Consider the following 15,505-nt stretch of genomic DNA (forward strand, 5'->3'; position numbering starts at 1 on the left):
TCTCTCTCTCTCTCTCTCTCGCGACTTGCATTTGGCATTTGATATATAGTTACATTTCCGTCTCTCTCCTTTGACTCTTTCCTTTAGGGCAAGTTTGGTACGCGTGAAAATACTTTTCATGAAAGTATTTTTGGTGTAAAAAAATGCGCTGGGATTAATTGGTGTGAAAAGACTCTCAAACCTAATCACAAGAGGGAGTTTTTTCACATTAAAATACTTTTATGGAAGTATTTTCATGTGTGCCAAACGTGCCCTTAGGGTTTGTATGGACTCAGTGTCTATTTTGCAGACCATGTGACAACGTTATGAGAATGATCAAGTGGGCTCCCCAGCTAAAATCGAATCTCTTGAGAGCCTTGAGCAGTGCAATAGCTTACACCCAATTGGAATCTCCATGACGGATGTGGGTGGAGAACTAGAGAAGTCCTGTGGAATTTCTCAAAATGCCTCAGCTCCGCACGGACCTAGATCTAAAAACGTTATGATTTTATTATCGAGCAAGTATTACGAAAATGAAAATCAATATGTAATCACCAGAAAAATGCATGGAAAAAAGTGATAGTTTGATAAAAAGAAGCTAATTCCTGATTGCTACAAAATTCATTATACCAAGAAAGATCAAGTTTTACGCACTCGCTACGCCATTACGAAGTATGTTTAATGCAACATCTGTCTACCATGTCAGTGGAATAAAATATGATTCCATTCTGGTCTGCTTATCTATTTGGTTTCACTGTTTGGTGAAGTATGAGGTGATTAGTGGCGGAACTTTCCATGTTAAAAATGCTTACACAAGAAAAACTTCATTCTTTTCAATGGCTGTGAATGTGGGTCATCTTCAGAGGATAAGTGACAAGTGGTACATCATAGAAACATGGATGGATACTATTACTACATTATACACACACAAGCATAAGGACCCTTTCTTCACTATTGAGATGACTCTGGAGGTTGGGTTGGTCATCTTTAGAAGTTGAGTCCTTGGTGAAACATAAAAACATGCATCCTGACAACACAAGAAAGGGTGTTAATACACTTCAAAGGTTTAAAGATGACCCACATTTGCAGTCCCTCTAGCCTTCTGCTTGGGTTGAAGCACTATATACAATTGGTCTGGTGTGTTATGTATTCATTTTAGTCATGAGCACTATATACAGTTATCTACTGCTAATCAAATGCCCTATGAAGCCACTGTTGTTGCCTACTGTTCTCCAATTATTTTTGCTCTGTATGTGCCGTGACCATTGTGGTTTGTTTCATGACTTATTTAATGATATGTCCTTTTGTTTGATGTGCATATGTAGGACTTTTTTATTTACAAATAATGTATTTCCTGATTTGTTTGTGTTTGTGTGTGTATTTTGGTTTACAGGTTGAAAAGGTTGATGAAAATGAGTGGTGGACGAAGATGGAAGATATGGAACGGAGTGGTCAGCAGGAGCTGATTGTTAAGCGTAACTATGGGCGTGAGGGTCAAAATATTCTTGAGGATATGGCTCATCAACTAGGCCTTTACTTGTAAGGGATATGGTTATGTCGAGTATGTTTGTATCTCTAGCTGTATAAACAGTTTATTCAGTTCTTTACAGTCTGTGTGGCTGTGAAACACAGAATATTGGTCGCTTCAAATGGTTTCATTTTGTAATGAATCTTATGGATTTGCATGCATATTCGTGTTACAGTGTTTGACTGTGTATGAGAGCAAACATATGGGTGGACCTTATGTTCATATCTATTTCAAAGAAGAAAGTTAAAATGATTTCTGCCCTCTGTGTGACATTTTTAAAGTCCTCTGACCAATTCAGTTGCTTTGTAATGGTTGCCAACATTTGGAATTGTTTTTGAATAAAGGGAATTGTTGTCTGATAGTAAAGAACAATGTCTTCCTTTCTTGAAGTTTTAGTTTTGAAGCTAGTATCAGTGGATGACCATCTAAAAAGCCTTACACTTGAATAGGATGTAATAATTTATGTACCATGCAGATGTGCATGAGTGGCCATGCATATCTTGCCATAATGACCAACATGGGACTGTTTGGTATTTGCTCCACTCACATTTCATTTGGGACTGCTTCATTGCCTAAAAAGTTTCAGATCTAATTTTTATGGATGTGGCACCACTAAGTGGAAAGATTTCTCTCATAGAATAGTACTTTAATAATCTATCTATGCAGGTTCTTGGACCAATGACAGTCTTAATATGGCTCGTATTTTTCTAATAGAACATGGTCTCCTTGCCTAATTCTCAAGACCATTAAAGCTAAATACAAAAGAAAAATAAAAGAATTGAAAACCTGGGTCTGAGTGGCGTGGGAGGTGGGAATGACCTCCTGAGCAGTAGGATTTTATGATTCTACAGAGGCGGAGAGATTGGCACTGCTCACAAGTACTAGAGGGTGGTGTATAGATTTTATAGGTTTAATAATTGTGGAAGGGGATTGTCTTAATGTGATCAGGTGGGCACTGGGAGACACCATATCAATGAAGAATGGTGGACTATTTTGACGGTAATCAAATTTCTCACTAGCTTACATGATATATCTTCTAGTATCTAGGCATGTCCTCAGGTAGGTCAACTGAACAACAACAAAGCAAACCTACTGATACTTAGTAGCATTAGGTATGCAGGTTCTACAGCTTTTAGCTTCTCTCTCTTTCTCTCCAATCTTATATTCTCTGTACAACTTTATGTTTTACATCTCCAATGATAGTTAACTATCCCAAAAATACAGAAAGAAAGAGGGGTGGTGGGGTGGGTAGGATGGGAAATGGCTTTGGTCTTCTTTAGGAGAAGTCAAAGAGCTACTTCATGAAGAAACAAAATGTCTTGGATCTTCATTTGTACTAGTTGCAGTATTAGGTTACACATTCGGTACTGCTATGGTAATCTGTACGCATGCTGCCACTGTACCTTGCTGGCATAAAAATAACAATCAATAATGAGTCAGATACTCCAGGACCCGTCAATGGTATCCAATACCTGCTTCTCCAAGATCTGTAAATGGCATTATGTTGCCCTAAAGACTTCTTAAGGGTTTCTGTCCCTCTCTTCTCAATCTCTCCCTCGTGGGGAGGTCCTCTGCATCTCCTTGCCTCTTTTTTAAATATGGTTTGGCAACTTAACTCGTCTATTCTGCTAATTACCCATCTGCAACCCCTCTGAAATCCCTGAACCTACCTTTCTCTCACCTCCATCTATCTCTGGCTGTCAGAAACAACCTAGAAATTCCTATCCTAACTTCCCAACTTCTGCACATCCACCACAAAGTTCACATCTACCACAAGTAGTAAATGTCACTCCAAAGTAATTGCCCCATCTTCCTCTGAGACGTTAAAAGGCCCACTCCTGGTTACCCTCCTTATATCCGTATCCTCTCTGAACCCAACCAATATTTAAACGCAAATCACAATGTCCGCTAGTGTCCTGCACTTCTACCGACTCAACTCCCTTGCTTCAACGAAGACTTCTAACCACCAACCCCAAATAGCTCCCTCTTTGGCTGCTTCCAAGCCCTCTGCCCCAGAGAATCATGCCTTCCCTACCCGAAATCTTTTACTCTCTACTGGTGATAACTCGAGTCCCAACCAGATCCTTATCCTTGGTCACCATCTACAACAAAGAATTGACTCCTTGCATAACTCGATTATAGCCGAGTTCTATCCACCTAGACATGCCTTAAAAAATATTCAAATATGTGCTTCTCCAAGTCTCCAAGTAGATCTCCAATGTAATCACATGTTCTCCTCTCCAGAATGGAGTTCACCTGCTTTCATTCCCTTTTGAAGATCTGAAGGAAGTGTTTCCACTCTCAAAAGATCTTTTCTTCAGGTATGGCAAACTCCGTCTTAAGCCCAGGAGCCCAGTCTTCTTGTCTTTAATCCTCAGTCGGTTTTGGATCCTGGTTAGAGGAGGAATCTCTCTTCATGCTTGTCTCTCAGCTATCTTCAAAGCAACAGGTGACCTCTGTGGAGGTTTCATTAAGCTTAAGTCCAAATACGTGTAGAATCTCCCTCGAGGCACTGCTTTTCTACTAGTTCAGGTTCCCCCATTGGAAGCTACCCCCCAAACCTTACTTCTTCGTTTTGGCAACCTCTCCCACTCCATCTCCAATCTCCCTCAAGGAGCAGATCCACCGGGCAGGACTTTGGTCATTACAGACCGCCATCCTTGCCTCCATACTACTGTCCATACTCCTTTTGTAAATACTTAAATAGATTATAAAGTCATCATTCTCCAAGGAAAAAAAAAAAGAATTATTATGTGGCTCATAGACTAGGCATATTCTTGCTCTAGAAGCCTTATTCGAATTATTGGTCCCTATGTTGTTTACCTGTGGTGTCAATAAACTAGATGTCCATCACTTCGGACATTGTGCTGACTCTTATCTGTTGAAAAGCGGTGTGGCACCTACTAAAGGAACATTGGGCATTCATTGCACTATATGGTACCAGTTAAAAATATATAGAATGTAAATAATCCATTTAGTAGGGTGTGGCTAAAGGTTGTATCCAGTGATTTAAAAAGCGGACCGCCTAGTGCCTAAGCGGTCCAGAAAGCCTGGGCGCATCACCCAGTCTTAGGCGGCCAAATTAGGCGGATATCCCTGTGCGCCAGCCTAGGCGCTTGAGAACCCGCCTAGGCTGGCCGCCTAGGGCCTGCTCCCCGTCCAGGGGCGGAAATGCCCCTCGTTGAGGGCATTTTTTTTTATCATGTTTTTAATACTAAAGGGGTAAAATTGTTGGTTTTAGGTTCATTTTGAGACCTAAAACCTATTAGAGCCTATTTTAGAGAGAGAAAATCCCCACAATTTTTTTCTTTCTACTGGGCCGCCCAGGTTTTGGGTGGCCCGTCTAGGCACTGGGCAGCCTGGATCCCCCTGACCATGCTAAGGCTTTTTGAAACACTGGTTGGATCTGTATGGGGCCAGAAATGTGCTCAAAGGCCAGTGCCTGAGCTTAGTCTGTTGTCATCTTGCCTGGCCCAGGTTTAGCCTTGCCCATTATCAGTTTGGGCTGGCTCTGGGCCTAAGTACGAGCCAATTGAGAGTGATAACTATGTTTTGAAAAATATTTTCTATATTTGACCTTGGAATGTATTGTCCAAAAAGCTAATACCATAATCGTTAATGGCGAAGGATGATAGTTGCATACTTCTATGACTCAAAAATTTACTACTGGTAGTATAAGGGCCTTAAGGCCAGAAGCCCTAAGCCTAGGCGCAGCCCTTTAAGGCATTGGACCTGCGATCCTTGTCTTTGCCTAGACCATGAGCCATAATAGAGCCCTGTTCTCTATCCAAATAGGGCCATGCCTAAGTGCCCATTGTCAGCCCTACTTAGGTGGGTGCATTTGTGTTTGGTTGAGTTTTGTGTGCCCATTGCCAGCCCTACTTAGGATTAGGTGGCTGCATTTGTGTCGGGTTGAGTTTTGTGTGTTTTGGGATGAAATTAAAAGATATGACTGAGAAGTTCATTGAGGAACGATATTGAAACTTAATGACTGAGAAGTTCATTGAGGAATAATAGTGGAACTAGTAGTTTCCCAGTAAATACAAAGAATCTTGATGTTGTGATTGAAAACTTAGGGTGCGTTTGTTTCGTGGAAGCCGTGGCTTTCTCAACTGTGGCACTTCCTGCATTTATTTCTTGTCGTTAACCAATATGAGCATATTGGGGGTGGCTAGCTCCTACGATTCGAATACACATCAATTCTCGAGCCCCGTTGTTGTCTGCTGCATTCAAATAGGTTTGAGTTTGAATCATATATTATTTTTTTAAGTACTGTTGGGGAGATTATAGTTAGTGGCTCTTCTGTTAGGGTTTTGAGTTGGAACCTCTAGTCATGGTCTCATCTCACAACAAGCTGTGTGGTCTAATCCCCATTAGCTAGTCGGTAGTCCGTTAGCAGTTCATGAAGTGAACGAGTAAAGGAGGGATTGTCCAACTGAACGGTGTACAGTTAGTGTTGCGACTAGACGAACAGAAAGTGGGGAGGTGGCTACGGTACTAAAGACCCTAAAAGATGTATACCGACTGGACTTAGGGTTCAAGACTCCCACTGGGTGTATTCAAGAGTGGCAAGCGTTCATTGCAGCTGCTGCGCAATGGCCCTTTTTTCCCTCATTTAGTTGAGTCGGTATCGTCATCAAATACCAATTAGCAATATCCCGTCTTGTCAGTCAGTAAGTAGAGTTGGTATAAAACAAACCTGCCTTTGTCTCTTTGTTTAGTCAGTCAGTCTGTAAAAATCAATGTACTCAGTCTGTAAATATCAATGTACTATGTTTTGGAAGCTGCTGCATCCAGGGCTTCCAAAACAACGACAATTGACGTTATCTTATGGAAGCAACTGCTTCCATGTTAACTCATGAAAGCAACAGCTTTCCAAAGTGTGTAGAAGAGGTGTCTTTGGTAGCTCCCTCTTCCACAAAACAAACATGACCTTAGTCTTTTAAATTGAGCAAACAAGATAGTTTGTGCTGTAGTCATGAAAAATTTCTATGATGATTATTATTATTTTTTGTTTTTTGAGTTTTTTGGGCATGAGTTTTTGCCTTTCTTTCTTCGTTGACTTCACTATGGCAAACTGTACATGGATTAGAGGAAATTTGTAGTTTTTGCTATTGCTCTTCCATACTTCATTTTAGGCTCTGAGCATGATAATACTATACTTTACTTTCATTGTATGTATTCTGTGTTAACCTCATGTTGCAGCCTTTTGTAACGATCCTTTTTACATGTTTTTGCATAACTGTATCGAAAGAAAGCCATGCTTACAACAAAGGGCGAACTCTTGTTGTGAGCAAGATCCCATTACCAAATTATCGGGCAGATCTTGATGAATGGCATGGATCCACACAACAAGAGGTACATTGTATTGGAAAATATTTCAATCTGGGTTGAATTGTTGACATTCATTAAAAGAAAGTAGTATTTCCATGCAAATCATAAAATCCACACCATGTTTTACCTTTGATCCTGACCCATTTGGTTGCAGATTCATATGTCAACTGAGATACAGCGAAGGGTGGGAAGCATTTTAGCCAACTCAAAGGAAGATGTTCCTGCTGCTGAATCCATTGGTGCATCGAGCCAGGCGAGGCCACAATTGCTTCCTATTGGAGAAATGAGGAACTCTAAATCTCCTTTGGCATTGGATGCTCTGAAGGAGAGAATTAATATCGAACTTAGAGACGAGCAACATAAGGGGAGGGTTGGTATTTATATATTTACTTTGGTACTATTTATGGATTCTAGCTGATCGAAGGAGTGGGGTCCACAGAGGAATCAATATAATCATAATCTCCAAACTATACCTGAAGCATCTCTTCTTTGGCAAGACAATTATGTTAACTATTTATCTGACTCATACTTTTCCCTCTTTTATCTATGTAGGACACTCCATCTTCCAAAGAAATGCTAGGTCTTAGGGAAACACTACCTGCCTATAAGTTGAAGCATGAATTTTTGAAAGCCGTAAAAAACAATCAGGTAAGTTTCCCTGCACATGACATTATCTTACCTTGTAACATTTGCTTTTTTATTTATTTGATAGTAATTTATTGAATATTCCCTCTTCCATCCACTTTTTGTGGGCATTACATTTCTTGTATTTGAATGAAAATATCCCCCTTCTATGCCCAAGGTAATCATTTTATCTGCCACCTGGATACCTTTGTTGATGCCTAAATGAAATCTATAACTTGAAAGTCTAAAGAATACTAAATATCAGAGATTTAGCCACTCTCTTGACATTGTCTACAGTTATTCTCAGATTGCCTTTTGTAACCTCGATGATGACATCTCTAATAGCTTTTTAGACATTTGGAACTTTTGTCTTCTATTGCTTTCTCCATTGCATGTTTATGTACCCTTTGTTACGTAATATATATATAGGAAAACTCTTCCCAACGCCTATAGGTGAAAATGAACAGTGATTTCGCCTACCCTCCTCACCGTCCAAACTATATCGCACGGTCACAATTGTCCGGTAGTGTTTCAATTTGCAATTTTTTTCTACAAATTCATATTACTTTAAATTTGGAGCGTGTGTACATCTTAGTGAGGCGCACCTAATAAAAATATGAAAAAACTAATTCGCAAAATATAAATTGACCAAAATACCCCCGAAAATTTACGGGGGTATTTTGGTCAATTTATATTTTGCGAATTTTTTTTTTCATATTTTTATTAGGCGCATCACTAAGATGTACACACGTTCCAAATTTCAGATCATTCCGATTAGTAAAAAAAAGAAAAGAAAATTGAACCACTGTTAGACAACTGTGATCGTGTCATGAAGTTTGGATGGTGATGAGGGTAGGCGAAATCACTGTTCATTTTCGCCTATAGGGGTTTTGTAGTATCTTCCATATATATATATATATATATATGTATAGTAAAAAGTTTCGATAGAGCGAGGCTCTAAACAATCAAATTAGAGCCCACCTCAAAAATTTTACTAGAAGAGGTTGTGTTTGATGCTTAAATATCCTCAAATGATTATCTCGACATTGAGATGCATGGACATGAGAAAAAAATGGATTTCAGGTTTTGGAAATAGTGTGCATCTTGTAACGCATTTTTGGAACGTCAATTTTCAAGATTTTTAAGTTTTCATAGATCTGCTCTATCTACACTATTTTTGAAGCTTTAAATTTTATAATTAAAGATGAAAATATATTTTAAGGCTATCACAAGAATTTTCAGTATTGAAACCATATTTCTTGACACTATTTGAAAGTTTTTTTTACTTTGATTGTTTAGTGCCTTGGTTCTGTACAAACCACACCTATATCTATATGTATATATATATATTAAAACTTTAGAAGAATATGAAAATGCTAAGAAAAATGCTAAACAAATAGTAAGTGAAAATTAAGGCATATGATAATCTAAGAATAAATTGAGAACAAGAGAAGGTGAAACAGATGGCTTCAAATTAGCAAAAATAAAAGAGAAAAGGTGTAGGGATCTAAACTATATTAAATGCATTAAAAGTGAAGATCAAAAGGTCTTGGTGAAGGATGAAATGACCAACAAAAGGTGGAGAGTTTATTTTAAAAAATTATGAACACAATGGGAACATAGCGATAAAAAGAACTGTTTGTATAAATGGTAACAGAGGTCATAGATACATTCGTAGGATTAGGATGTCAGAAGTGAAAGAAGCTTTGAAAAGGATGAAGATTGGAAAGGCTTTAGAACTAGAGGATCCCGATAATGGTTTGGAAGTGCATGGGGGAGATTGGCATTGATTGATTGATGAAGCTATTCAACAAAGTGCTTAGAACAAAGAAAATGCCAGACGAATGGAAGAAAAGTATTGTGGTACCTTTTACAAGATCAAAGGAGACATACAAAATTGTGTGAACTATTGAGGGATCAAGCTTATGAGCCATACTATGAAGCTTTAGGAGAGAGTGGCTGAGCAACGACTAAAGCCTGAAACGAGTGTATCTGAAAAGCAATGTGGTTTTATGCCAGGAAGGTTAACAACCGGGGCTATTTTCCTATTTAAGCAACTAATTGAGAAGTTTAGGGCGAAGGGAAAAGACCTCCACATGGTCTATATTGACATAGAGAAAACTTATGATAGAGTGCCTCGAGATTTGATTTGGAGAGTGATGGAAAAGAAAGGAGTCTCCAGATACTACATCGACTTTGTGAGAGATATGTACGATAGTGCACCAACTAATGTGCGAACAACTAGTGGAGAGGAGTGAGTTTTCAGTGACAATAGGTCTACATAAAGGGTCATCATTGAGCCCGTCCGTCTTTGTCTTAATTATGGACGACTTAACTAGGCCCCTGCAGGATGAGGTACCGTGGTGCATGTTGTTCGCAAATGACATAGTTTTGATTGATGAGACCTGAAACGACGTCAACAAAAAGTTACAACTTTGGAGGGATGCTCTAGAATACCTAGGTTTTAAAATTAGCCAAGCCGGACTAAGACACAGTATATGGAATGCAAGTTTAGTAGTAAATAGGAGTAGAGACGAGGAGGTAGTTAAGATTGACGACCAGGAAATGCAAAAAAGACCACACTTTCGATACTTTGTGTTGATAATCTAGGAAAATGGAAAGATTGAAGAAGATGTCACACATATAATTAGAGCTGGGTGGGCAAAGTGGAGATGTGCGATTGGAATTTTATTTGATTGCCACATACCAATGAAGTTGAAGTGTAAGTTCTATAGGATAACTGTGAGACCCGCTTGCTTTATACAGAATGTTGGGCGAACAAAAAACAATGTACTCATAAAATGAGTATAGTGGAGATGAAGATGTTGAGATGGATGAGTGGCAAGGCAAGAAGGGGTAGAATCCAAAATGAATCCATTCGGAAAAGTTTGGCGTGGCACCAATAGGCGATAAGATGAGAAAGACTAGATTTAGGTGGATTGGCTATGTGTGGCGTCGATCCAAAACAACACCTGTTAGGAGGTGCAAGTTACTTTAAGTGGAGGATTGAAAAGAGAAAAGGGTAGGCCCAAAAAGATATGGTCGTAAGTAGTCCAAAAACATATGGGGACTTATAGCCTCACTGAGGGTATGGTCTTAAATAGAGCAGAATGGTGGATTGAGATTCTTGTAGCCGACCCCAATTAATTGGGGTAAGGCTATAATGATGAAATGATGATGATGAGATGATGATGATGATGATGATGATGATATATATATATATGGGAAATCCTATGGTTAGCCCACTAGCTCACAGCTACATATGAGCCCAATGGCTCAAATTAAATCTGGGTGGGATCTGACGGTCACATCCTCATTTCATACTTGATTTTTAATTTTTTTTTTGCAAATTCAAATTACATGAAATTTTAAGTATCCATTCTTCTCATCAACGCGCACCAAATAAAAAATATTGACAAAATAATTTGCAAAATAAGAGGAAAACTAGGCCTGTAGCTTAAACTAGAATGTACTATCCTAGACCTACCCCGATAGACCTTCAAATTGAAGAAGACCTGATTTCTAGTTCAGTTTCATATTTTGGGAAGTCTATAGTAAATTGGAACATAGACGAGTTTTTTGAGGTATAAGTGCTTGATTTGATGAAGCATATGACTATGTATGCACAACATGTAAAGCTAGTGGTAATAAGGACAACGAGATTGCTAAGGCTATCGTGTGTGGATTTACTGGCTGGCTTCGAGGATGGTGGGATTTCCACTTGGATGAATCCGTCAGAAATCAGATATTAAATACTACTAAAAAATGGGTTGTTAAAACATAAATAGGCCCAGGACAAATTCCGGAAACTTTAGTAGATGAAGGAGATGCAGTAAATAATTTGGTTTATACAATTACACTCCACTTTGTGGGTAGTAATGCTCTCTTAACAGCTAGATCAGAAGATTGATTATCAAATCTTCGTTGTCCAACCCTATCTCGTGTTACATTTTAAATGGTATAAAGATGTCTGTTATTCATGACTTTTATCAAGAGAAGACAGTAAAGCAAAATCATTGGAAGGAGAAGTTTATTTCAGGACTTCCAAATCTCTTTGCTGAAAAGGTTAACACCAGGCTTAAGAATAAGCATAATGGTATTATACCCTATTCACAATATACACATGGAGAACTATCGGCAAAAATTTGCGTCGAAGGACTAGCCCTTTGCACAGATCTCAAGCTTCGAGGGAAATTAGACAAGCAGAGGATGACATGCAAAAAGGAGCTCGGAGATTTTTGAGAACAGTTAAGTTATAACACTCTCTTGCCATCTAGTTCACAACATAAAGAAAAATCTCGGAAAAATGAGAAGTATAAATCATCTTCGAAATAAGATCAGTCTTCTAAATGAAAATTTTATAAGAAGTTTGTAAAAGATCAATCATTTAAACAGAAGGGAAAAAGAAAAATACTTGTTTGTTTTAATTATGGCAAAGTAGGACATTATAAGACTAAATGCAGAGTCAAGAAGAAAATTAATGTTCTGATGCCCAAATAAGGCGAAAGCACGGACGGAACGTAACAATGCACACACAGCAGCACAATCTAATATAATAGAAGCAAAACAACACTTTTTTGTGGCTCTTTCAGATCCAAACCTCTTAAAAGTTTTAACTCTGAATCTAAAGACCCTAGGGTTTGATATGGATTCAGGATCCCAAACCTTGCTTTTGTTTATAGGATTTGTTATAAGGTTATAAATACCTTATGCCCCAATGCTAGACAAATGGATACAAAGGGACAAACCGTGTTTTTTCAAACAAATATTGGAAATCTAATCTGGTGATACCTAAAATGGTGTCATGGGACCAAATTACCTTACTTGAATGGTGGTCTCTCCATTTTGAAACTCATCCAAGAGTTTTAGAAAATAGAGAGCCTGAGCAAATAGTTGAATACCTTGATGGTGAAATTGAAATAAAAATTTTATCATCAAGAAGAACAAGGCTTAGTTTAACTAATCCTCCTCCTAGAATACCTTCTAGGGTTTCTACCTCATCTGCTTCCCAAACAGATTATGAATGATCCCATAATGACAGGATTGTGTTAGATGGGTTAAGAAAAACCTTTGATTAGGTTCAACAACCTATGTACAGGGTGAATACCCTTAATTCCTCTTCCAAAGAAAAGGTTGAACAAGAGGAACCTACCTTTTCAGACTTTGTGTTTGGAAATTATGTTACTAAAAAACAAGAAGAATTTCAGATAGACAAAGAATGGTTAAAAAAGGATTAATGGTTAAAAAATGATTTTGACTATGATGAGAATAAAGAAATCAGAGAATGGTTTTTCAGAGAGTTTAAAGAAAGACTCAAAGAACTTTTTCATGAAAAATATAATAGATTCATGATAGAACATATGAAAAATATTAGATTTTTTAGCTGGCTTAAGTATATCCTTTAGTAGAAGGGAATTACCGTCCCTCAGTTTCCTAAACAAGGAACTAATAATAGCGACAAAAACTTTTCAAACCTTTCATACAAGTGATGGTAAAACCATAGAGGCGGTTCACCCCCTGAAACTGCTCTTGTTTTAAAGGGTGAAAAGGCTAAATCTAAGGCCACTCCTTTTAAAATGGAGCCCAAAAATAGAGATCATGTGGCACAAGTAGAAAGTATAGCCCAAGTCATCGAACAAAATAATTATACTAATCTTTTCCTCCAATCTTTAGGAAACCAAACTACTAGGATTGAAAATATATTGAACATTCAAAAAAATGTTCATAAAGAAGAAGAAAAAGAAACACCCAGAAAGACTTTATTGTTTAAACTTCCTCCTGCTATAGAAACATTAAAATTCAGTCTGCAAGGCGTGAAAAAGAAAGGTGACAATCAGGAACTTGTAAATGAGCTAGTTAAAAGACCTTCAGAATTAAATATAACGGATAAGGATAAGAACAAGATCTTTAATTCCCAACCACCTCAGGGACAAAGACTAAATGTTTTATAGGAAAACCATGATTATACTGATAAGGAAATAGTTGAAATAGGAAATGCTTTTAAAACAGAAAGCCTAGAAATTAATAGAATCGATTATGGGAGGAAAGGAAAACAACCAATGGAAATTATTCCAAGACCAAGTAAAACCTTAGCGACACCATCTCGAACTCCGAAGGCTTTAATACAAGCTCTCAAAAGAGAGATTGAAATATCTCCTAACCTTTTAAGGACTCAAAGTCCAAAAAAGATAATTTACAAAAAATAAATTGACCAAAACAACACTTTATAAGTTTCAATTATGAAGTGTTGTTTTTGTTTCTATTGTATTAGATTGTGTTGCTGTGTGTGCATTGCTGTGTGTGCATTGTTATGTAGACGTTTCCCTTTAAAGGGCTGCTTCCCATGCGGCTGTTATGTGAACATGTCGTGCAAAAGTTTGTTGAGGGTTTCACCCTTGCTTTCACAGGCCTACAATCGCACACTGGAGGGCACACAGTTCTTCTGGCTTACAAACATGATCCCTAGGCATCTCGTTGACCTCAACAATGGATGACTCACTACAAACCCTTCTCGGTTGTACCACATGCCCAAGACCAAGGGTTTTGAACATGACCAGGGCCATAAACCACCCAACTTTTGGTCAGTCAACATACACACTCCCACTGAAGTGCATATTCCACTGTACATCATTTTTACACGTTCTCTAAGTCTTTAAAGGTGACAAAAACCCTACACACATGAACAACGCATTCTAGGAAGTAGCCATGTAGAAAAGGAATCGTTTACAAGGGATGATCCACTTCAAACCCTTCTCGGTTGTGCCATATGCCCAAGGCAGGGTTTTGGATATGACTAGGGCCATAAAGCGCCCAACTCACGGTCAGTTACACATGAAGTGCATATTCCACTATACATCATTTTTACAAGCTCTCTAGGCTTTTAATGGCGACAAAAAACCCTACACACATGGCAACACATTCTAGGAAACATCCATGTAGAAAGGGAACAATGTACATTTGTGTAAGGAAGTGCCCCCCACCTCCCCCAATACTATAACGATATGTCCGTGTTGTATCTTTATGAATATGACTTGCTCTTGATAGGTAATTTGTAATCCACATGCTAGATTTGTGGTTTTCCATTTATGGGCCAGCTTTGACAAGCTAATCATGAGCTACTGCAATTGACTGTGGCTTATGGGTCTTGTTGGGTTGATTTAAGAAGATGGTTTTGTATCACAAATTTCAGCATAGGTGGACTACCTCAGATGTCACTTTTCCGTGCCCATTAGTACTAATACATTTATAGATTTGTTCTAAATATGTTTTGGAATGTTTTGGAAACCCAAAAATATTATTTCCGACATTACTAATGCTCCTATGATTTTTTAACATTTTTCAGAATTATAAAATGGAAAAAGTTTATATAAGGATGCTACCTTATAATGTAGAACTACGGATGCCCCGCAAAAATCCATCGGAAAAGGTAGTTTTAATGTTTATTTTTTTGATAATGTTAACTTTTGTATTGCTGAAGAGAGGATAGTACAGTATAAAGTTTCTTCGGGAGATCCCTCTAGACGAGACTCCCAGTATAAAAAATCAGTAGTCCCTGTATAGTAATTGGGTTATAAGATTTCCCCCTTGGCAAAAAAAGAGGCTAGGATAGGGCTTATAAAAGTGCCCCTCCACCTAGAGGAGTACAGTGACAAAGTAAAAAAGAAAGAGCCAAAATACAAGTTAGAAGTTCACTTGTCCAAAACAAAAAAGAAAGTGAATCCAGTTTGAGCCGGCAGGTCCTGTCTTCTAGCTCCCTCCTTCGCTAGCCGATCCGCGATATCGTTGGAGGTCCTCCAGGTATGCAGCCATGAGACGTCCATAGCCCTGCAAATTTGTTGCACCTCATCAAAAACTTGGGTCAATTGCCAAGGTGGATCACACGTCCTACTAGCCCAAGAGATTACATTCCTTGAGTCGCCTTCCACTATCAAACTTGGGGCCCAAGAAGGGTTGAATATTTTTAGAGCAAGGAGGAGGGCTAAGGATTCCGCATGGTGCGTGTCCTTGATGCCAAGGTATTCGAGAAGGTGAGGAGGATAT

General features: G+C 38.4%; 1 protein-coding gene across 10 annotated transcripts in view; it reads left to right on the forward strand.

Moving 5' to 3' along the window:
- LOC18438855 (RNA helicase family protein) overlaps positions 1-15,505 on the forward strand; it is a 92,647-nt gene that overhangs the window by 31,506 nt on the left and 45,636 nt on the right. For 8 of the 10 annotated variants that reach the window (XR_016043025.1, XR_016043026.1, XR_016043027.1 and 5 more), the window contains 4 exons: positions 1,373-1,518; positions 6,766-6,865; positions 6,996-7,211; positions 7,394-7,489. Coding sequence is in view for 7 of the 10 variants with exons in the window: in XM_088849998.1 (XP_088706124.1) it covers positions 1,373-1,518; positions 6,766-6,865; positions 6,996-7,211; positions 7,394-7,489 (558 nt within the window). In the remaining 3 variants the exon portion in view is untranslated. Of the gene's footprint in view, positions 1-1,372; positions 1,541-6,761; positions 6,866-6,995; positions 7,212-7,393; positions 7,490-15,505 lie in introns of all 10 variants that reach the window. The other 2 variants (XM_088850004.1, XM_088850003.1) reach the window with 2 other exon arrangements.

Source organism: Amborella trichopoda, chromosome 10 (assembly GCF_054954075.1).
Source record: "Amborella trichopoda isolate Santa Cruz 75 chromosome 10, AtrichopodaSantaCruz75HAP2 v2.0, whole genome shotgun sequence".
In the NCBI taxonomy this organism is placed as follows: Eukaryota; Viridiplantae; Streptophyta; class Magnoliopsida; order Amborellales; family Amborellaceae; genus Amborella; species Amborella trichopoda.